This window comes from Nematolebias whitei, chromosome 10 (genome assembly GCF_014905685.2).
Source record: "Nematolebias whitei isolate Nwh7 chromosome 10, NemWhi1, whole genome shotgun sequence".
In the NCBI taxonomy this organism is placed as follows: domain Eukaryota; kingdom Metazoa; phylum Chordata; class Actinopteri; order Cyprinodontiformes; family Rivulidae; genus Nematolebias; species Nematolebias whitei.
The window spans coordinates 5,506,764-5,529,074 of NC_056507.1; the positions used below are offsets into that span (position 1 = coordinate 5,506,764).

General features: G+C 39.6%; 1 protein-coding gene across 1 annotated transcript; it reads right to left on the minus strand.

The window, feature by feature from the left end:
• Nucleotides 1-220: 220 nt before the first annotated feature.
• Nucleotides 221-21,261, minus strand: ticrr (TopBP1-interacting, checkpoint, and replication regulator). The gene is made up of 22 exons (XM_037682546.1): nucleotides 20,581-21,261; nucleotides 17,168-17,405; nucleotides 16,761-16,990; nucleotides 14,841-15,075; nucleotides 12,438-12,573; nucleotides 12,190-12,314; nucleotides 11,793-11,996; nucleotides 11,528-11,673; nucleotides 10,737-10,837; nucleotides 10,509-10,602; nucleotides 10,255-10,337; nucleotides 9,854-10,084; nucleotides 9,075-9,159; nucleotides 8,882-8,948; nucleotides 8,148-8,279; nucleotides 7,738-7,828; nucleotides 7,541-7,596; nucleotides 6,875-7,143; nucleotides 4,980-5,819; nucleotides 3,722-4,850; nucleotides 2,442-2,570; nucleotides 221-336 (listed from the first exon to the last, which is right to left on the minus strand). The coding sequence occupies exons 1-22, from the start codon at nucleotides 21,259-21,261 to the stop codon at nucleotides 221-223; spliced, it is 5,418 nt and encodes a 1,805-aa protein (XP_037538474.1).
• Between the last annotated feature and the right edge of the window lie 1,050 nt (nucleotides 21,262-22,311).

The window sequence follows — 22,311 nt, forward strand, 5'->3', positions numbered from 1 at the left end:
AATCAACAAAACTTTCTTCAGTCTTGAAAGATTCTGGATCAACGCAACAGATGAGACTCGTGACAAACAGCCGTGGATTTCAGATGAAAGGGGCGTTGATTTCACGATCAAGCCTCTCAGGTGATGACTGAAAGAACTCCTTCATGGCTGAAGACTCATTTTCACAGAATAAACCTAAAGTACGTAATATTGCGTTGAATGCCTGTTGTTCTGGTTCGTCTCAGTGAAGCAGTCTCTTCCTGCTGTAGGTCTTCCCCACGTTCAAGCGGCTGAATGGCTGACTGAAAGGCGAACGCTCCACTTCCTCTACTTCCGTTCTTCCTGATGCAGCTCCATCTAAAACTTTCAGAAGTAATTGTGGTAGGGAGAGAATAAAAGAAATACAATTTCAGATTTATGATTATTTTAAGTTTGTTCTTAGTCATCGAAAAAAAAATGTGTTTTGAGATTATTTGTCTCTAGGCTGCTATTTTGAGCTTTTCAAGAAAAGTAACATTAAAAACTGTATTTTGTTAAAAAGAATAAAAACAGACTTCATCATCCTCTGATGTAAAATCACCGTTGTAGAACCAGAACAATAAAAGTTCAATTTGAGCACAGAAACCCAACGAACCAAAATACAAAGGAACTCCAAACGACCACAGTAATAAAGGCAGAAATGAGCCTATACCTTTCTGCCAGGTCGAGTTTGTTTTATCTCTTACCATTCACTGCATTTCCAACAGTCACGATATCTTCCCTCCCTTCTTTGATTAAATGTAGGTTTTCTTTTTTTAATCCATATACACTAGCAAACATCATGAGTAAAAAGATGTGGGATAAAACCAGAGTATGAGTGAATAACTTGACCTAAAAAATGAATTAATAAAACACTCAGACAGTTGGTCTGTGATTTAAAATCGACTCCTCCTAATGTTTCCTCTATTAAAAAGACTCTTCTGTCTTCACTCGTCACCTCATTTACAGAGGGTGTAGACTCCCCACTGCGGTCCAGTCCATCACAAAAAGAAGTCTGAGTGAAAACATGTAGCTCACAATATTTTGGCACAAAAATTAAAAAACTAATTTCTAAAGGAAACACAATATGTGTAGTCATCTCTGTATGTGCCGTTATGATGACGACATTTGTCCTCAGCTTTTGACCCATCACACTTGATGCGTCTCCATCAAGGATTTTAGTTCTGCAATGACAGAGCTTAAATGGGGGGTTCCGCAGGGGTCCATCCTGGGTCCCCTCCTATTCTCTCTATACCTGCTGCCACTTGGTGATATTTTCCGGAAACACAACATGCCCTTTCACTTCTACGCCGACGACTGTCAAATTTACTTCCCCGTAAGACACAATGGTACATGCTCTATTCAACCTCTGCTCGACTGCCTGGCTGACATCAGGGACTGGATGGCTTTAAATTTCTTAAGTTTCAATGAAAAGAAGTCTGAAGTCATGTTGTTCCCTCCTAACGACACGATCACAAACCACTGCATCGACCTCTCCACTGGTTACCGGTTCACCTTCAAATCCAGTTCAAAATACTCCTGTATGTCTACAAATCGCTGAACAGTTTCCCTACAACTGTTCCATCACCACCCCAAAATACTAGTACAAAATAATAATGAAACTATGAAATTATGAAACTTGCACCCTGCGCAGAGGTCACGCCTCCAGTTTGAGAACCACTGACCTAAACTTAGAAGGTAGCATGTGGCAACAGAACCACTTTTCAGTGTGTTGGTGAAGATTCCCAGTCACCCAGGACATGGTAAATAAAAAAGGTTAAAGGCAAAAACAACTGGACTTGTATTCTGAAGCTGAAGCGGTTGTGCTTCTCATCTGAGGAGCTTTCTCATTACAAAGAATAGGAAGTGTGGGGTTTGAGTTAGCACATTTTTCAGTGTGCTCTTGCAGCTCCTCGTAGCTCACCGAGGCTGTGTGGCCACCAGGAAAATGTTTTGTTTCAAGACATCTTGCCTGCAGTTCCCAGCATTCCTTATTATTTTGAGCTGTGACCAAAGCTGACCACGTGTTCACTGTCAAGGCAGCAAACCTTGGCGCCTGGAGCTCCGTGCTTAAATCAGGCCAAAGGTGGCTGCACACATTTGGTATATTTCTTATCAAAACTTTAGCGTAACTCCTTGAATTAAAACCAAAGTAATCCCAAATCAGTGATTTTTTTCTTCTTTTTTTTTTCAGAAACTACTGATTTTATAGCTGGACATGTTGTAAACAAACCCAACGAGGATTGCCTGATTCCACCCCAAAAAACAAACAAACAAACAAAAACCTAATGCACTTGCATGAATAGAACGAGTCATCAATTGTTGGACTGATGATTGCAGATGTAAAGTGATCCCATATGGCTCAAACCAAACTGTGAATGTGAAGATAAACATGCAGATCATAGGAAGTGCTTTCATTTTGTAAACACGGTCGCTCTTCTTACCTTTAAAGTTTGGTGATCTCTTTTGAGCAGAACTTGTTTTCCCCTTAAACAGAAATGGAGACCGAGTGAGAGCCAAAATACCACTGGCAGTCACTGGCTTTCTCTTTGTTAAACTGGGAGGGGTCACCACTGCCAAAACACAGAAAAGATTTAAATAAATGACTGAAATTACATTTTAAGATTATTCATGTTATTTTACCCACAGACTACAAAAGTTTTACTCTCTTCTTTAATTACACATCACTGTTGAGCTGAAACGGTTATCACAATATTCTCCAGAAAACTAAAAAGTAAAATATATAACTTGTGTTGGGTTAAACTGCTGCCAAAGTTCATCACAACGAAGCTTTTCATTAATCCAGATAAAGCAATATTTTATTTTCCTCCTATTTCTGTAAAAGCTGTTTCACATCACAACATTTTCACCCAAAGAAGTTATATTTCGTTTCAAGTAGCATATTTTGTGGAGATTATTTGCAGAGTATTTTATTTAGAAAACAAACTGATCAAAACAGTTTGTAGCAATTTATTATTTTAGTCATTTCAGTATGAAAAAAAGAAACTGTCCAGATGATCCGACTGAAAAATGTTGGATTGTATACCTGGATTATTGAGCATGGACTTAGTCTGGCACAACAATTTCCTGCGGGATCAATAGTGTTATCTTATTTTATATTAATAAAAAAATGTTTGATTATTTTATCAACTGCAATATTTAGACAAGTTTAATGAATCATTATCCAAAAGTCTCCTTTCTGGTGAAGGTTTTTGGTGCTTTGTAGCATGAAGTAAAAACAAAGATTATAGTTAAAGGTTTGTATTTTGTTTAATGTTGCTCATTTTGAGAAGATTGTTTTTCATCCGTTCTGCTGTTAAACCTAAACATTATTTAAAAAAGGATTAGCAACGAATTTGCAGAAAGTCTGCATCGACCTCTTAAGCCTGCTGGCTAAAATGACACCATTCTTAAACTGCAGCTGTGGGCCGCACAAATTCACTCCAAGGGCCGCAAATGGCCCTCGGGCCACACTTTGGACACCCATGACTTCAACCTACAATAACTTTAGATAATGTCAGAGACTGTCACAATGTTGAGATTAAAACCAAAAATCTGCTTTGTGGTACCAAAAAACTAAATAAACTCAGTCACTCAATTCTCACCACCACAAAACAATTGAAACTAAAACGTATGTAAAAACTAATTTTCCTTTATAACCCAAAACCGTTAATAGTCAAAAGCTTAAAACTAGTACCGTTATGTTGCCAAATGTGTTGCTTACTTGACTCGACAGCCCCAACTTCAGAGTCCCGGGTGACTTCTTCTGCTGTCTGAGAATCGGCACAGCTGTTCTGTTTCGCCAGCGTTTCCACCCAGAACAAATCTTCAAGCGGCGAGAGAGGAGAAACCGCGGCTGCAGCTGCGGGAAGCTGTTTGGAAGTCGAAGCTTTTGTTTTTTTGGAGTTACCCAGGGGCTCGTCCGTGTCCTCAAAGTCCTGCAACCTACTAACTCCGAGTTCAGCCTCCTCCAGCAACTCCTCCAGCTGTGGCTCCCCCTTAAGGCCCCTATCTTTGTCTCCGAATGCTCCAAAGTGAGCCCTCTTCCTGCGAGGCCAGCTGTTGAGGTTTTCTGGGGTCACTTTCCCCACGCTCTGAGGTGAAGGAGTAAGAGGGACGATGTCTGCAACTGCCGCCGGAGACCATGTTGCTGCAGGATGGTGTGTAGGTGTGTACGACTGGCAGATGTAAGTTTGGACGCTACCACCTTTTCCAGGTGTGCTCTTGGCTGGGGTGACATGAGCACACAGAGATGGAGAGTAACATGCAGGATCTCTCTGCTTTGGCAGTAAAGCCACTGGACTTTCCATGTGAGGTTTTGCACCAACTGAAGGGCTCTGGGGTCCTGACTGCAGACCTCCATCCGACTCCTCTGCATTCACTGAATCTGTGCATTTGATCCTGAGCTTAGGAAGACCTGACGTTTGCATTTCTAACTCAACTTGGTAGGTGGGGGGCTTTGTGCTTTTATGCTGGTTAGATCTTGCCGGACCTCTAGGATTTGAAAATCGAGGGAAATCGTTTTCGTAACCCAAACGAGCAGCAGCCTCTCTTTGTTGGCGGTCGGGGGTTTGTCGGAAGCCGTAACTTCGACTAGGTGTGCTTTGTGACGGTAAATGTCGGCTTGGAGAAACTGTGTCTGACAGACGGTCATCAGACACTGAAGGCTTTCTCGAGTAGCTAATGTTCATTTTAAGGCCTTTATTAAACTGTGTCTTGACAACTGCAGCATCAACTATATCTATACTTTCATCTGTTGTGGCAGAATTACCACAAGAAGAGTCAGATTCCTGTGACTCTGTCCAGAGACTAGAATTAGTTTCGGAGGGTTGAGAGCTTTCGGCCTGCTCCTCCTTCATAAACGAACGCGCATTCATTTCAGCAGCTGCCGAGGTTGTTTCAGAGACAAAGCTCTCACCAGACTCTGGGTTCAAGTCATGTCTACTTGCTCTACAACCATTACCAGACCTCTTGGTCAAGACCTTTGCTAATAAATTTGATCCTTCTGGAAGTTTAGTGACTTCTAGTTGTGTGAATGTTGGATCTCCTGGAGAGGCAGCCTCTGAACTTCTCCTTGGAGTACGTCCAGAGCGAGTGATCATCTGGTGAGTCGGACTAGGGGTCTTCTCTTGAGGTGTGCTGTTGTGCTGAGGTGGGCTCTGCTGGTCTGAAGGTGGCGTGGATAGAAGCTGAGCGTCACGCTCTTCTGGACTTTCTTTTCTGTTACATTTTTCAGATGATCTCTGAAATTCTTCAAAAGTCAAAATGTCCCGTTCAGATAGTCTTACCAGGTTTACTTGACAGATCTTGTCTGGAGCTTTAAAAATGTCTCTTTTAGTGTTTGTGGTTTGAACAGGACGGTTGAGCTTACTGGGGGTTTGGACCTGTCTAGGAGAACTGAAAGAAGTAGCGCTAGGTGACTTGGGTACTTTAAATGTAGCATCATCCTCCACAAGTTTACATTTGGGAGGAGACGGTGACCATGTGACACTCTTCTTGGAAGTTCTTGAAAGTGGGCTGTTGAGTAGATGTAATCCAGAAGAGGCTTTAACAGGAGTCTTTAGAATGCTCTTTAAAGGGCTCCAAATGGGACTTTGCTTGGTAGGTGTTTCTACAAGAACTCCTCCGCCTGAAGATTGGCAAGGACTCTTATAAAGTCCAGAGCAGCCCACTAAAGGACTCTCTGTGACAGAAGAAACGAGCATCCTGGATGATGGTGGACTTTTGGAGGTTCCTGGAGTCCGAGGCGTCCTCTGAGACATATTTTCAGTAATGCCCCCGCAACGCTTGCTGGGTGACTTTGTCGGCGTTTTGTTTGGACTCTAAAAAAAAAAAAAGAAGAAATAATTTTATTTTAAACACGGAGTTGGAGTTTTTGCTTAATTTCTGCATGGAAAGAACATTTCAAATGGTTTTACTGGAAACTGTGTTTGCAGTTTGCAATAAAATAACAAAAAAAAAAAAAAAAAGATTTTGAAACAATTTTAATTGTTTGATATGATAAAAAAAAAAACTTTACACTTGTATGTAGTATAACACATCCCAACACTTGGGCTCTGTTATGCAGCTTTGCCATTCAGGTGTAGGTGACTCCAGTGGAGGCTGACCCGTTTCCCTGCTCTGTGGGCGGGATCAGCAATACAAAGTGGGCGGGATCACAACTGGTCTTTTTATGTTCGAGCCACTCTGCCCGTTGTGGTTCTTAATTGCCCTATAATCGACTTCAACGTCTTTAGCTTATCCTGGCACTGCTTAGTAATCCGGTTGTAGCCATGCTGCGCCATCGTCTCCAGTATCTCTGTACGTGCACTCGTTTTTTGTGGCGCCGTCCAACACCATCAGAGAGGAAGTGGAGGTTCAGATGTAGTTTGTAGTTTTGCTGGGCAGGTCATCCAGTGACGTAGCTCCGCTGGCCAATCAACGGCTGCGGTCTGCTTACGTCAACATCGTGACCTCGGAGAAGTTCGCTTGGAACCTCAAACAAGGTGGTTCTATGAACTGGGCAGAGTGGGGTGGGCACCGGCAGTAAGCAGGCCCCTAACTGGTGCGGTGTCGTGTGGAGCCGATGAAAGTTGAAACAGTGGCAAAGTGCCATTAAATTATTGAAGCCTCAGTAACGAAGCTGTCTGACTTTCGAGGAACTATTACATCACTGATACAGGTGTGAAATGACCTTTATTTTACAAAACTAACTTCAAACGATACTAAATATATTCAACATTTAAAACGATACTTCAAAGCCTTTTGTTCTGTGGCTTTTAGCTTTGTGAAGAACTACATTCTCAGCATTTAACATCAGAAGAGATGACTTATTCCTCCACTGCTTTATCCAACGTTATGCACGTGGTAAAAATGACACAATATATAGATACATTACCTCAAAGACACTGGAGTTTGTGGACAGTCGTGACCTGGTGGTCCTGGTTTCATCTGATTCAGAGGGTCTCATGGGAGAATCAGCAGCCCCAAACAGAAGACGCATGGGAGACTGAACCGTTTTCACATTAACCTCACAGACTTGGCTGTCGCTGGGCTGGGATGCAGGAAAAACCCTCTCAAGGTTTCTGGAACGAGGCTGAGAGCTTGTATAGAAAGTGCTTGAGTGTCTTCGAGCAAACTTCTTTATCCTTGGGCTCCTTCTTAGATCTGAAAAATCACAAAAAAATATAAAATAATAATTAAAAAATACACTTTTAGCAAAGGTCATGGCTAAAACTGCACCGGCTTGAGGACGAGGAATAGAAGCCACAGCTTTATTTTTTAAATAAATAATAAGGTCACGATCAAATGTATTTTGCTAGATTAGGTCATTTGAAGCTGTGCCAAGGAAGTTTAGTTTAAGTAACTTTATAGACAGATTTCTTATTTCAAAATGTTTAAATTCCAGTATAAAAATTTAACATTCATTTTCGTTCATTCACCAAAAACAATTCTCTATCTTTCTCTTAAAAACACACGTAAATAAAAGTACATATAAACAAAGAGCATGTATAACCATTTTTTTAATTGCAAAATCACCAAGAATGTAAAAATAAATAAATACCTTCAGGTTTTTCTGGTGATTCTTCCACAATGCACTCCTCAACTACATTAGATTTCCTGTGGGGGTGGGAGGAAGAGAGTTGTCCTAAACGTTTTTAGTCAATCGTGAGCTACTGTTGATTTTGTTTATAGTAATTTAAACATCAATTTGCCATCTTTAATAGAGAAATAATAAAAAGGACATGGACTAAACTATACCTTCCAGTTTTCTGTCGGTGTAGTAGGCAGCTTGATACCTGCTTGTGGATCGGTGTTTCACACACTTTCTTTGTAAGAAGCCTGTGTCTCTCTGAAAAAGGCAAGTTTTCTTATTAATCTACAAAACCTACTACAAGCATTCTTTAAAAATTATTTTACAGATTTTCAAAACACCTGTCTCAGAGAAGCACAAATGTCAAGGCGCTAAACTCAACACTGGAAACTTTGTATATTTCTGATTATTTAACAGTTCGCCGGAGCTTTCAACAGCTGCCCACTGCTCCACCTGGTGGTGGATGAGTTAAATGCAGAGAGCCAATTTCCCCATTGTATGGGAACACACAATGATGACAACACATCCACATTATGATGTTTTTTATTTATTTTTTACTTAAATGTAGAAAACTAACCTTCAGATTCATGCGCACGCTTGTGTTTCAGGCCTTCCACCGCAGAAACAGATTGGCTCCTTGGCAGTTTGGCTTTCTTTGAGGGGGAAACGATCTCCTGATTAAACAAGTTTCTTCTCACTTTGGTCACCTCTGTGGACAAAACATACGTTTGGAAAGTAGATTATAAACATGATGGCTTTTATTTTCCGTTATCTACTTTTAAAACAGATCATTTTTAACTTAAACTGTAAAATATAAAATGCCACGTCAGCCTGAAAGGAGATGGGATTTTCTCAAGGATTTCCATTTGAAGAGAGTTTCAAAGTGTTCTGATGAATGCTCAGGTAATCCAGGTAGATTAATCTAACAAGGTTGAGTCAGGCCCTCTGGATGGATTCTTCTTTGTTGAAACGACTCAGACTGAAGAAGTCTTTTGGATAAAAGATGAAACGTTTCAACAAAGAAGAACAAATCTAGAGGACCCGACTTGTTATGTGCACCAGTAAACTGAAATTGTTTTGTACAAAGTTGAATTAAACTGACTTCCGATGTGCACGGTGTGTGAACAAAGGCAAAGTCATGTGGCCTTCTCTCATGCAGCGTTATGTGGGAGGTGTTTTAGCCAAACAGCTGCAAGATTAACAAAAGTTAAGTCTAAGTTAAGTTCACTAAACAACAATTTTCATTGGAAAACAAACATTTTGAACGCATCAGTGAGTCACAAAGGTTCCCTCTTGTTTCCATGTGCATACCTTGTGTTTCTTGTTTCTGAAGTTTAAGCTCTTTCACGGGTTTATCCAAAGCAATCGTTGTTTTGGACTAACAAAGACAAAAAACAAAGACCATAAGATGCCATGCAACATATCAGGATATCCTACACGTCAGAGAAGAAACCGATTACAGTTTCAGGTGATGCCAATAAAGACATTTATTAAGTTATCTTACAGCTCTCGTCTTCTTGGGCAGTTCTATTTGACGCAGACTCTGTGCTGACTCGGCCATGCTGCGATGACGAGTCAACCTCCCACTCCTTTGCAGAAAAATTACAAAATTTAAATTCAACAAGAATAACTACCCACCAGTATCTCAAATTTCTTTTATAAGACACTAAAACATCAGCGTCCTCTAAACTCAAATGTCTCCACTTTATTTTACAAATAAATATCTTTACATTTTATCTCCTTTTTGACCTTTCCTAATAAAAATCCAACATTAGCTATGTTTACACGTGCAAAATTCTTTGATCGGATTGAAATGTATTTGGATAAAATAATCCAAATGTATCGTTTACACGGGCACAATCCGTTTACGATGAGCGTTTTATTCTGAACAGACGTACTGACGTGCAGAGTGGTAAACTCTCCTTAAAAAAAACACATAAGAAGAAGTTCTACTTCTGGGATGAACGTAAACAAACCCAACTTTGCTTCCCCGACATATTAGAATTAGCCAGGTGGACATACGTGACACAGACGTAGGTCGCACATGCGCAGTCAGGTCAGGTTTCCACAATCAGAATAAAATGATCAGATTGTTTACATGCACCCCTCTCAGTCGGATTACAAACTCATTTGGATCGACCTGAATCAGCTCAGAATAATTCGAATGGGGCGGTTACATGACGCATTTTTATTCCGAAAGGCCGTTTAACCTGATTACTTATGTCCATGTAAACATAGCTAGTCACGTTTTTATTTTTATTTTCTGCAAACGTGCATCCACACCTCCTTTTATTGGCTGAACGGTTTCGTAGGTCCTGCAAGTCATCTTTGCCATCTGGACCCATGCTGCGTGTTGAGATGGAAAGTGAGGGAGCAAAAGGAGAAACACTCTCTTTGGCAACTGATTCGTCGCTGAAGAAGTCGGCCGGCAGAGCAGCAACTAAAGCTTCTGGCAGCTGAATACCCAAACTGTGGTAGATGTCTCCAAGCATCTTAGGAACAGCAGTCAGAAACCTGCCATGACAACGAAGAGCCAATTAAATATAAGAAGCAATAGACTTAAAACGTGTTGTTCTTAAATTACAAAATATTTCAGGCAATATATTGTGGAAAAGAAAAACCTGACAGCAATTGTTCTTAAAAATTAACATTTCTTGTACAAGGACTTGGCACTTCACACTTACCCTGGGAGAATTTCATCTTGAAGGAACCTTGCTAGGAATACTGGATCTTTTGTTAGTGAAATTATTCTGAGCATCTCGGCAGCCTGAAGAAAATAAAATGTTACAGCTTACTTTATCCATTCTCTCGTGCAACTGATAACATTCAGAACATACTTTTTTTTTTCTGTTTTATAATTCTGAAGATAAGAACTTAAGTAAATATTAGTAATTTTTTCTTTAATAAACTAATACTGCTGAAGCGTTGACCCGCTCACCTCCTCTGCCATCTGATCAGCATCCACAGAAACAGACTGGGATGAAGAGAAACGTCTGCACAACTCCAGTCGTAACACCACCTGCAGCTGGCACCTGAATTAGACAGTCTGTTATTTACTGACTGGAATTAAAAAAAAACTTAAAAAAAATAATAATAATAATTGGAAAAGCTATATTTCTGTAGTGATTTAAAAACGAGCTACAACTCGGGGTGATGAACCACTCACTCTCTGACTTTGTTACCAGCATCAGCAGAGACTCCGTAAAGCTGTCGGATTGATTTGCCGATCTTCAGAAGGTGTTGTTGAACAAACAAAGTTGCCTTTACCTAAAAATAAAATAAATACTCAACACTGTCTAACAGCCACATTAGTTCTTGGTAATATTAACGTTACATAGAAAGTTTCCTATCTTTTGAAATGATTTTACATTTTTTTTATACAATGAACATTACAACTATAATAAATTTTAAACTGGGCAAAATACTAACTTTAAATTAAAAGGCCTTGCATTTCTCTAAGGAGTACATACATCATCTGCTGCATTTCATGAAAAAAATGTAGACCAACATCATCTTAAGATGAGGAGAGGGGTAACGGAGTGTGTTGTGAATGACTCTCAGCTACTACCACGCAAGATTTCAGTTCAATATCTGCAAAAACGACTGGTTTGGAGTCAGTTTTGTGTTTGTTAATGTTGATTAAATGGTGGCCATCCTGAATTGGGTTGACTCCAAATGTTAATCATTTGTAAAGGTACCTTAATTCATAACTTTCTGATAGTTTCATTAAAATTTGCCAAGCGGTTCATGAAATATTCTATTAAGAAGACACATGCAAACACACACAGACACAAAGGCAAATATTTTAGCTGTGTTGTCGTCAGCAGTGGGCAGTAAAAAATAAAATATAAACTTGGGAGACCAGCGAAATCAACATGAATGATTATTAAGCACCTAAAAACTTATACATTAGGTAATACACTAACAGTATTTAAGACCTAACAAGACCAATCTCACCTCCCAGCCTGATTCTCTCATAAGGAAGTTTTTTACATCAGTTAAAAGCTGCTGAACACTTGACAAGAGAGACTGGTCTCTCTCCGCTACATTCTTGTCATAACTGGCCTTAAGATGAGACAGCAACTCTTCCACACTGGTGAAACCTGAGCAAAGAAAGTAGATAAATTACTTCAAGTCTATACGACAATATGTTATTTGACTTTATGAGGCTAAAAGGTTGTTCTGTGGAAACATTAGTTTACGTCTGAACTGGGGCACTCACTGGCTGCGCTCTTTCCTTCAGATTTGCTCCTGTCACTTAACCGTCTCCTCCCTTGCCTGCCGGACCCACTACACTCAGGTTTGAGCTGGTCAGAACCCGTCTGGTGTTTTTGGGCTTTGACATTCAGACGTGCCACATTCAGCATTTGCAAAGAGCGGCTCATCGTCTTCATTTTCTGCTTCACAGGTGTACGGTGAGCGCCACCTACAGGTCAGGACACAATTTGAAATTACTCCGATAAAATATTTTTAATGTAAAATATATACAAAACCATTTTGATAAAGATGTTTGAAGTGTAGGACAAAAAACAAGCAGGTAAACTAAATGGATGTTTACATTTTTAAAATGCCTCAAATTTTATTTTCATGTATTTAGATTACAAACATGGTTTGCTTACGTTTCTTGCCTTTTTTGTGGGCCGAGTCCTGCGGTGCCTGGTACAGTTCAGACAGACCACAGATCAGTTCCTGCTGAGAGGCGGAAAACGCATCGGATTCTTCATCGGGAACAGCATGAAGCAATCTGAAACGGAACAAGACAGACATCAGGATATTATTGGTCATTTGTTATTTCCATTTATATTATATTAGCAAAAAAAAAACTGATTCCGTAAAGAAAAACTTTAGGAAATTTTACTTTTGTTACCTCATCGATTCCATCAATTGAGCGCTTACACCGGCGTGATCCGACTGGGGGAACCACGTCTCCAGCATGTCTGTCGTTTGTAGGTTATGGGAAAGCTCCTGCTGAGCCCACTCAGGTACTGGATGATCCGTTACATCTGTTGGTTAAACAAAAGCACTTAACTCCTGCAAATATCAAAGGTAAAATGATGTTACTAGAACGCATATTTTTTTTTAATTTTGTCTTTTCCAATTTCTAGAAAGCCTCAAATCAGAGACACATTTTACCACAGAGGATAAAATCAGAACTATAAATCCAAGTTGGACTTTTCATTTACAAGCATCTAACACAAGAGGGTGAAAAGAAGCTGGTGGATTATAATAAGCACGTGTGTTACAATTCTTTATTCATTATTATTTTCATACAACCACTGTAATAAATATTTTGATTTGCTTTTACGATTTAAACCTTTTGGTTATAAAAAAAAGTTAATTGTAGTTTTGTGTGATTTATTGGTTAAAATAAAGAACAAGAGCACATTTTGCTGTCTAAGTTTTTGCCCAAGACTTAAGATACAGTGTTATTACAGAAGCAGACGGCCGCTCGCCCCGAGCCGGGTTCTGGAGGCTTCTTCCGGTTAAAAGGGAGTTTTTCCTTTCCACTGTTGCTTTTGTGCAACAGTGGAAAGGAAAACTGCGACGAAGTGAAGACTGAACGCAATCTGCTGGCTTCCTAAGATAGGTAACTTTTACTGATTGGCTTTTATAATGTATATGAATGTTTCTGTTCAGTGCCCTGAGATGACTTCTGTTGTGACTTGGCGGCGCTATAGAAATAAACTGAATTGAACTGAACAAAGTTCATGCTCAATAATCCAGGTAAAAAAAAATAAAATGCAGTAAAGTTAAATCAGGTCCTCTGGACGGTTTCTTTTTGTAGGCCTGTACATGTACATTTGTAATGAATTGAATTGAAGAGATCTTAAGAAAATGCTTCCTTTCATTCAGTTTGAAGACGATTTAACAAATCTAATGGGGGAAAAAATCCTGTTCAAACACGGGAATTTAAACAACAATAAAAAAAAAAAAAGCTCACACTTAAGTGGACACTCATGGAATTGAACAGGGAATGAAAGTAAGCTTTAACATTTTTGGTGCAAGATATTTAAGTGGATGGGTGTTGCACTCCTGAACTATCTTGATGATCTTGATGCGTCAACCCAATTTTCAAAAGGAACCTTGGGCAGCAGGACAGCTTAGTGGTTAGCACAGCTGCCTTACAACAAGAAGGTCTTGGTTAAGTTTTGGACTTTGATCCATTTTATTTCTGGGCAAAGTTTGCATGTTCTCCTAGTGTTTGTGTGGGCTCTCTCTAAATACTCCGGTGTCCTCCCACATGCATGTTAGGCTGCCTTCAGGCCAAGGCCTCCCTTGCAAAAGAGATCTGTGATCTTAATGAGATTTTCCTGGTCAAATAAAGGTTACTAAACCTTTATTACACCTAGATATAGTCACACCAAAATGGTACCTCACTTATTTTCCACGTCATCATGCTCACAACGTGCACAGACCGATGGCATCTCTGATTTTCTCTCTTCGTCCCGCAGCGGGAGACCATAAAAGCTGAATTCCATTTCACCAGTTTGCCCACCCTTCATCCCCACTCCTGTTTTGCATGTTGACAAAACGGTGTGGATGTGTCCAAATCAAAGAAGTAGCTCCATCTGACCCTTCAAACCTTATTTTTGACAGGCACCGTTCAAACAAACAAAAGGGTATGAGCTGTGCTAACAAAAAAAAACAAAAAAAAACAACCTCAAATCTATTTTCTTCATTTGAGATATTTTACTGTCACAGCAATTATTATGTTGTGTAGTATGATGCACCATTACATTTTGTTTGGTATCGTCCTCAATTATTTTGAACAAGCAAAAAAATTCAAGTGTTTTTTTTTTTTTCCCTCTACAAAAAAACATGTTATCTAAAAATACCATTATATTGTCTATTTTAGTGTATTTCAATTTGTTACACATTTGCTATAATTATCAATCTTTTTACAGTTATAGAAAACACCATACATGCTCAGAGAATTTTGTTTTCAGGTTGATAGCGAACTAGTTTCACAACATATATGAGCATACTGATATTACGTTTACATGAAAGTGTAACGGCAACAACTGATAAACACGTTATAGGAGTCTCCTGTTTTGTATAAGAATATGTTATCCACTACTTATTGTGATTATTGAGCATGAACTTTGATGTTAACCACTATTTTTTTAAACAAAAGGTCAAGGAGGGTAAATGTAACAAAAAAGGATTTAAGTTCGTCTATAACCAAAACTAGGTTTGTACAAATCATATTAGCAAATGCATGCATGGACATGAGCAGACATGCCAATACCAGCTTTGCTTTAATTCCTACCATTGATCCCATCGTCATCTTTGTTCATGATGTCGTAAACGACTCCCAGGACGCTGTTCACTACATTTGGTAGATCAGAAGAAGTTTCCGCTGCAACTGGGGCAATTGTCTCTGTTCTCAAAAACTGGTCGTGCTGAGCGACTGCTGGCTGAAGAATGGTCAGCAGAGCTGTGGAGGATGACAGCGGGGAGAAGACAGCCGAGTACTGCCATCCATTTTCTTTGACTTCTGCAAACTGGGGAAACAAGTAAACCAGTGAGGGGAGGGGGATCCCATCAGAGTCAGTAATATCATACAGGAGACATTAAAAATTCAGATATTTGCTTCAAACACTGCTGCTAATTGCAAATATGGATCATTCCTATTGGAGAATATTTATTTGGCTCATATCCCAAATATGGATATGACTTTGGACTACGTTATTAAACATGTGAACATTAGTTTTGAACAAAGCTGTAAAATGCATTTTAAAGCTAATGCCTCTGATGCAACTGAAAATTATTGGTGCTTTTCAGCAACAATTTGGGAAGATAATTTTAAGAGCTGGAACCTAATATTGTCATTGAACTATTCAATATCATGTCAGTCTGATCTGCAGTAGTCACATTAACAACAAAAGGCAACTTTTGTAGGACTTAAGTCTATTTGTGACATAATTACAGCTACACATCGCCCTTTAACGCAAGCATATCCATAATTATGCTGGGAAAGACAAGTTATTAAGAAGTTATTAGCTGCTTTCATGCACCTCTTTTATACAGCCAAAACGATTTTTAGTGGTAAATATTTAGGGATGCACGATATTATCGGCATGGTATCGGTATCAGTCGATATTAGCGGTCAAGTTAAATACCGGACATCGCCCATTCCATCAAAATAACTCACCGATAAGGCACTGTTTTTGTGTGACGACCCAGTGACAACAAGGATGCCTGCAGGGTCAGCACAACGTGATGACGTCATGCGTGCCTACCTGATCTGATCACGTCGGAGAGGAAGAAGTCAAAATGTCGGTGGTGTGGAAGGTTTTTTTCGTTGAGGATGTCGGATTCCGAAGATTTATGGACTAGGTTGAGCCTCGCTACATCGCCCCCAGTCCGAGATATTTTTCAGACGCAACGTTACTCGAGTTACAAGCCGTCACTTCCAACATCGTTGAGAAGCTAATAGTTGATAGCACTTGGGTGAGTTTTATCACAGACATTTGGACGTCAAGTGTTAGCCTCGTTAGCATGATTAGTCTTAACAAAGGATAGACGAAAACTTTGAACTTAAAACGTCTGTCCTTCATGCACAGGAGTGCAGAGGATCCCACACTGCAGCTATAGGAACCTGGAACAAGCCTCCACACGCGAGACAGCATCGCAGGTGACTAATGCTAATAAATAACTTTTAACACTGTTCATTTAATATAAGTTAAAAGTGCTGTGCATATGGTTGTTACTGAATATATGTCACCAGCTCTTACAGCTGTCACACAATTTTTGTAGCAAATAAGAATAAATAAGAGGGCTATGTTCTGACAAAGGAAAGTATATAAAAAATATGGTCATCTGTTATCAGCCAAATAAGTTTTAACATATCGGCATATCGTACAAAAATCCAATACTGTGCATCTCTAGTAAATATAAATTGTTACAGCGAAGAGATGCTGCAATGAGGAAATTGTGAGTCTACAATGTCTAAATGCAGTTGCTTTAGAGTACTGATGAAGTAAAATTATGCTACATCTCTTGTATAAGAAAGGGTTTAACTTGAAGTTTTAATTGGCAAGATGTTCATTTTCATTGCATATCATTTTGCCAAAATATTTTAAAAGTTTGGCCTGACAAAAGAGCATTTACTGAATTTTATAAGTCACAGATTATGCGCAAACCTATGTCCTGTGTCAAACTGCACTGCTGTGTTTGAATGTCTCACCATGTGAAGAGAAAGACCAAAGAGTTTCCGTAAGAGTTGCTGGAAGGCAGCAGCTCCCAGCTCATTGCTGGAGGCCTGAAGCACCCAGGTCTCTGTGGGCGTTTGTGTGAGCGATGAAGCATCCCAGCTCTGCAGCACTCCCTTCAAGCACACTTCTAAAGACTCCTGAAGACGTTTCTGTCCACGAGAAATGGGCTCCAACAAGACACCACAACTCTGAGTCACACTTCCTGGTTTAGTAAAAAATAAAACAACACAAACAAATGACTCCAAGAAAGAATACCATGTTTATATTTATATATATTTATGACCTCTATCCGTCATCACTACTGTTGGGTTGCCTTTATAAAACTACTGTTTGTGTCTGAGGCTTGTATGTTAAAGCGATGTTATTCTGGACTACAAACCCTGGTCCCACCGCAGAACACCAGCGATGGCAGGAAAAGCCTGGCGGTACAGACTTCCAGAAGACAGGAGATAGTTGAAGCCGGACCTGAATAGAAAGGCCTCTCTCTTGAAGCTCGAGTCTGACTGGCGATCACAGCAAAGGTTCATCAGCGCAACCACTGAGAACACTCTGCCACCCACTTGAGCTAGGACGTCAGAGAGCTTTTCAAAACCAAGGCAGTCCTCACATTGCATAACCTGCGAGAAACACAATCACTGTGGTACTTGTTTTGGAACATGGGCTTTGTTGGCATCAAGTTTTTACAAAGTGAATGTGGGGGTTACATATCGATTACATAACTATTTGAAAGTGTTCACTCACGTTAAAACTACTAAGACAATTTTTGAAGATAAACATTCAGAACATGGACAGTAAAATTTAGCCAAAAATGTATCAGTTAAACAAAAATGTCAGACCGTTAAGTTTAAAATTGATTTGGTTTTCTTGTGTCTAAAACTGATATGGAGTCTTTTCAACCAAATTGCATCAGTTCAATTGTCATTTGCAACAATGTTTTCAAAACTCCCCGACATTCAGTCAACATTCATTCACTGTGTGAACCGTTATAATATAAAGTTCTATCGTTCCCCGAAGAGACGAAGTGTCGCATATCATCTTTCATGCCACGGTTTTAAATTAGGATAACATTTTGATGAAAAACAACAAAGTTATAACTATTTTGGTTAATATGGTGGACGGCAGGTGCAAACAACCCGTAAACAGCTAAATGCACAGCAAACACATGACGGACACAAACTCCATTCATTCATCACCATTACCTGCTTCTTCCTTTTCAGATTGTGAGGGTTCAGGTGTCTGAACTCCAGGGCTGCAACATAAGACTACGGTACTTAACTTGGGTTGGAGACATGTCCAGGGTGTCCCCCGCCTTTTGCACAGAGACTGCTGGACATGAGCACCAGTGACCCGAAAAGTAGCAGGTAAAGATAATGGAAGGATGGATGATTTAAAGATGCTATCTTGCCAGTGTTTAATTTTCTGTCTTACTTTACCTTTAACAGTAGCTACATTTTGTCCTCTCTTTAGTTGAGAAATTTTAGATATCTTTGAATGAAGTTATTAAGACTTTAGAAAGTGGCCGCTCAGCTATAATATCTTTACAGGGGGTCTGGTCCCATATGACTTGATGGTCGAAAACCCCTCACTGACACTGGTCTGGTGCACTTTCGTTTCAAGGAGTGAGTTTGCAGCGTTTCTTACTTGCAGCTGTTTTGGGAGGGTTAGTGTTTTTGGTATTTACAGCAGTATTCCTTTGCATTTGTTTTGCTGATTGCATGTTCTGTCTTCGGTCTATTTTCTGTGATTGCAGAATTTTTCTTTTGCAGTGTTTTTCTGTTGCATTTGTATTTTTGTTGTTTTGGAGTTTGCATCATTCACGTGTTTGCAGCAAGTTTACTTTAACTGTTTGCAGCTCGTTTGCACCAATCAGCCTCCGTAGGTTAAACCTTGAAAATAATGACGCACAATCTCCAACATCGCAAGATGTCATGCTTGGAGTACGTGTTGTGGACGGTTTCGTTTCTCCCACATCAAATCTCTGCTCCAAGGTCAGTTAGCTCTGGTGGCCAACTCGGATTAGACAAACTTCCACAGTTCGTAAGTTGTAGATGTACAGCAATTATTTTTCAAACTTTAATTAAAACGTGTGCAGTGGTTTAGGAGATATTTTGCTAACAGCCAAATTGGGTTGACCCTAACTGTAAATGCCTAATGCTTAATGTAATGTTTATACTTTGAGGAACAGCTTCTACTCTGAAGCTGTTAAGACTCATAAATCCCTAACCAGGATTATCACTGTGAAAAAAAATCACGGTAATGCCACTTTGATTGGTATGTGCTGCTGATTATATATGCTGCTGATCTCATGCTACTGATTATTTCATGCTGCTGTATTCATTCGTACTCATCTACTCACACAGACTCATGTTTGTGCTGCTGTTGTTCGGCGTATTGTTTTGCACTATTAGTGTTTGGCGTATTTCTTAGTTCTTATCTTAGATAGGGTGATAGGGCCGGCTGATTTATCAGCCCCGATTTCCTTAATTTTAGGAAATCGGACGATTCTTACATGAGAAACCGATTTTACCAATTTTTTTTAGTATTAACAACAATTGTCTGAACTTCATTTATATTTCAGAGCACTATCTCATGGCCAGTTAAAACAAGTTTGTATTGTTGTTTCTAGGATATTGTTCAAGGGTTTGCTTTTCAACTGAATAATACAGGAAAATTGAAGGTGCATTGTGACCTTATAACACCTGACAGTGTCGCTTATAAAACAAAATCGGAATCGGCAGGTCAGACTTTTTTAGAAATCGGTGATCGGCCTGAAAACTGCGATCGGTGCACCACTAATCTTAGATCCTTATTTACAACAAAGTTCATGCTCAGTCATCCAGGTATCGAATCCAGTGCTGCCTTGAACCACTTTGGCTGTGGCTGCCTGCCTGGGAGGAGTTGACGAGGGGCAGGACGGCCCCCAGAAACCATCTTAGCTCCAGCAAGCTGGTTGGTCCACTTAAGGAGGTTACTTCTTGTTGGGGAAACAGTTTACTGGAACTCCTCAGACTGATGAAGCCCTCCGGATAGAGGGCGAAATGTCTCGATAAAAAAAGAAACTGTCCAGATGACCTGACTGAGAATTATTGGATCCTTATTTACGGTTTCTTTTTACACTTTATATTTTTGCTATTGTTGGATGTTACGGTTAAGTTTCAAGAAAATACCTCACACAATAAGTAGCATTTAGATTGGGTGACTAAGCTACTATCATACCAAAGTTCAGCTCATAAGGTCGTTTGGCTGTTGTGATTGTATTGAACTGGTTTGGCACCACCACAAGTTAAATCAGTTGTAGATGTTAGGGGTGCACCGATAAATCGGCCGGCAGATTTATCGACCCCGATTTCCTTAATTTTGGGAAATCAGCCGATTCTTGCATGAGAAACCAATTTTACTGATTTTTTTTGCTTTTTGTTTTAACAACAATTGTCTGAACTTCATTTATATTTCAGATCACTACCTCACGGCCAGTTAAAACAAGTTTGTATTGTTCAAGAGTATGTTTTTCAACTAAATTAATATTGGAAAATTGAAGGTGCATTGTGAACTTATATAACACTTGACAGGGTTGCTTATAAAACAAAATCGGTATTGACCAAAATCGGAATCGACAGGTCAGACTTTTTAGAAATCGGTGATCGGCCAGAAAACTGCAATCGGTGCACCCCTAGTAGATAAAAATCAAATGATCGAAACATTTAATAGAAATCTGTCCAGTGGTTCAAGAGATATTTGGCTAACATTCAGGCAGGTATAAAACACAGCTCTTATACAATCTGCTGCACTCACCTGAATATGTGATCTACAGTCAATCCAGTGCAGGACAACTTGTTTCTGAAGCAGCATGTCGTGCAGGCTCTTGGATACGATATGTTCGGTTACATCTGTTGGCAGGTCATCACCTTTTAAAGATAGATACTCCACAAGCTGTTTCTTTGAGCGCGGACACCGAGACACAACAAACACCAAGTTTCTCTCTCTGTTTGAAGGGTCACTTTCATGCAACAGACTGGGGTGTCCAGCACCACTCGACCTCCTGGGCCTCAGGGACAGTTTGGTGGGAGAGGTGATGTCTGGTCTGTCCCACTGGAAGTCCAGCAGGGTCTCTTTAAGGGCGTTTTGAACTGAATCAGCCTTCCTGGACTGTTGCTTCTGTTGAGAAGAGCACACTCCGTCCTTCCCGTCCAACCTGGCTTCAAACTCTTGCTCAAAGTCCTCAAATGTTTTGTGTCGAAGCTCCTTGAAGTCGGAAACTCGTGAAATGACGCTGGCAGAACTACGACCAGTTTTGAACCGGAAAAATTTATACCCCCAGCGCACTTTCTCAAACCCATATTTATAGCCAAAGTGCAAAAGGATGTGTAATATACATCGTTTCACGAAATGGTTTTGGACATCCAGCCGGCCGTCTGACTTGTCACCTTCATGATAATCAACGTCAATAACAAAAACTAAGTTGTGCAACGCCATGACGCTAACCAACGCCAACTAACTGTGACTGTTTCCGAAGCTCAGTTATGCCATGAAAACATGCTAAACTTGGTCAAAAGGAACGAGTAGTCCATCATCTCTAGCTTAAGATTTTCTTCCCAACGTCTTTGACAAACTTTGACTTAGCCATGTGTCGGCTAACTTCGTGTTTGTAGCTACAACTTGCTAACTACAGACTTTTATTTTATGCAAAAGTTATTCTAAATTAAACCCGTCTTGCAAATTAGTAGACATATTAACGTCGTACCTGCGAATTAATCACCGCGTGATCGAACTTCAAATAGTTATTAAGACTGGTTAAAGAGCCACGCAACATTTTTCCCAAACTCCGACAACATAGTCGCCATTTTCTCATAACAATCCTTGACCGTTCGCGCGCCTTGAATTAGAGCCCGCCTCACATTCTGATTGGTTACGTCTGAAATAGCGCTAATATGATTGGTCAAAAATAAGGTCAATTTTACGTCACAAATCTAGCAAAGAGATTTTATTGGATAAAATTTCAGTCAGTCAAACGGCACCTCTTGAATAAGAAATAAGAAGGGGCGGGATTAATAGATTGATTTTTAAAACTGTTCACCTTTACAAACGGAATTTATTCTTTTTACAACAACACATTAGCACATATTACATAAAAATGTGTCATTGCATTTGAGTTTGGCTAGTATATATTTAGAAAAAATATTGAAACGTGTTTTGTTGACAGTTTTTATTCTCTTGTTGGGTATTAATATTTTTAATGAAGTGGACACAACATTTTAGAGCACATATGCCTTCTTATAATGATCAAAGAGGACAAACAAAGGAGATTTAAACAAAACAGTCCTGGGACCTTCGTTTAATTTTAATTTTTAAGTACAGGTACTTCCAAAAGATGAATACTTTGTTAATAACATTATCATAATACTAAAATTCTATATACATAAATGCAGATATAGCAAGTCTAAGCCATTACGGTCTGTATTCATACAAGAACTCCAGATGTTAAAACTTTCATTGGACAGTGCTAAAAAAAAACACATGCAAAAA

Coding starts and splice junctions, on each gene's coding strand:
- ticrr (XM_037682546.1), bottom strand. CDS start 21,261: ATGGCGTTGCACAACTTAGTTTTTGTTATTGACGTTGATTATCATGAA. Junction 10,838..11,527: donor TGAGAGAATCAGGCTGGGAG/GTGAGATTGGTC, acceptor TTTTATTTTTAG/GTAAAGGCAACTTTGTTTGT. Junction 8,280..8,881: donor TCAGAAACAAGAAACACAAG/GTATGCACATGG, acceptor TTTTGTCCACAG/AGGTGACCAAAGTGAGAAGA.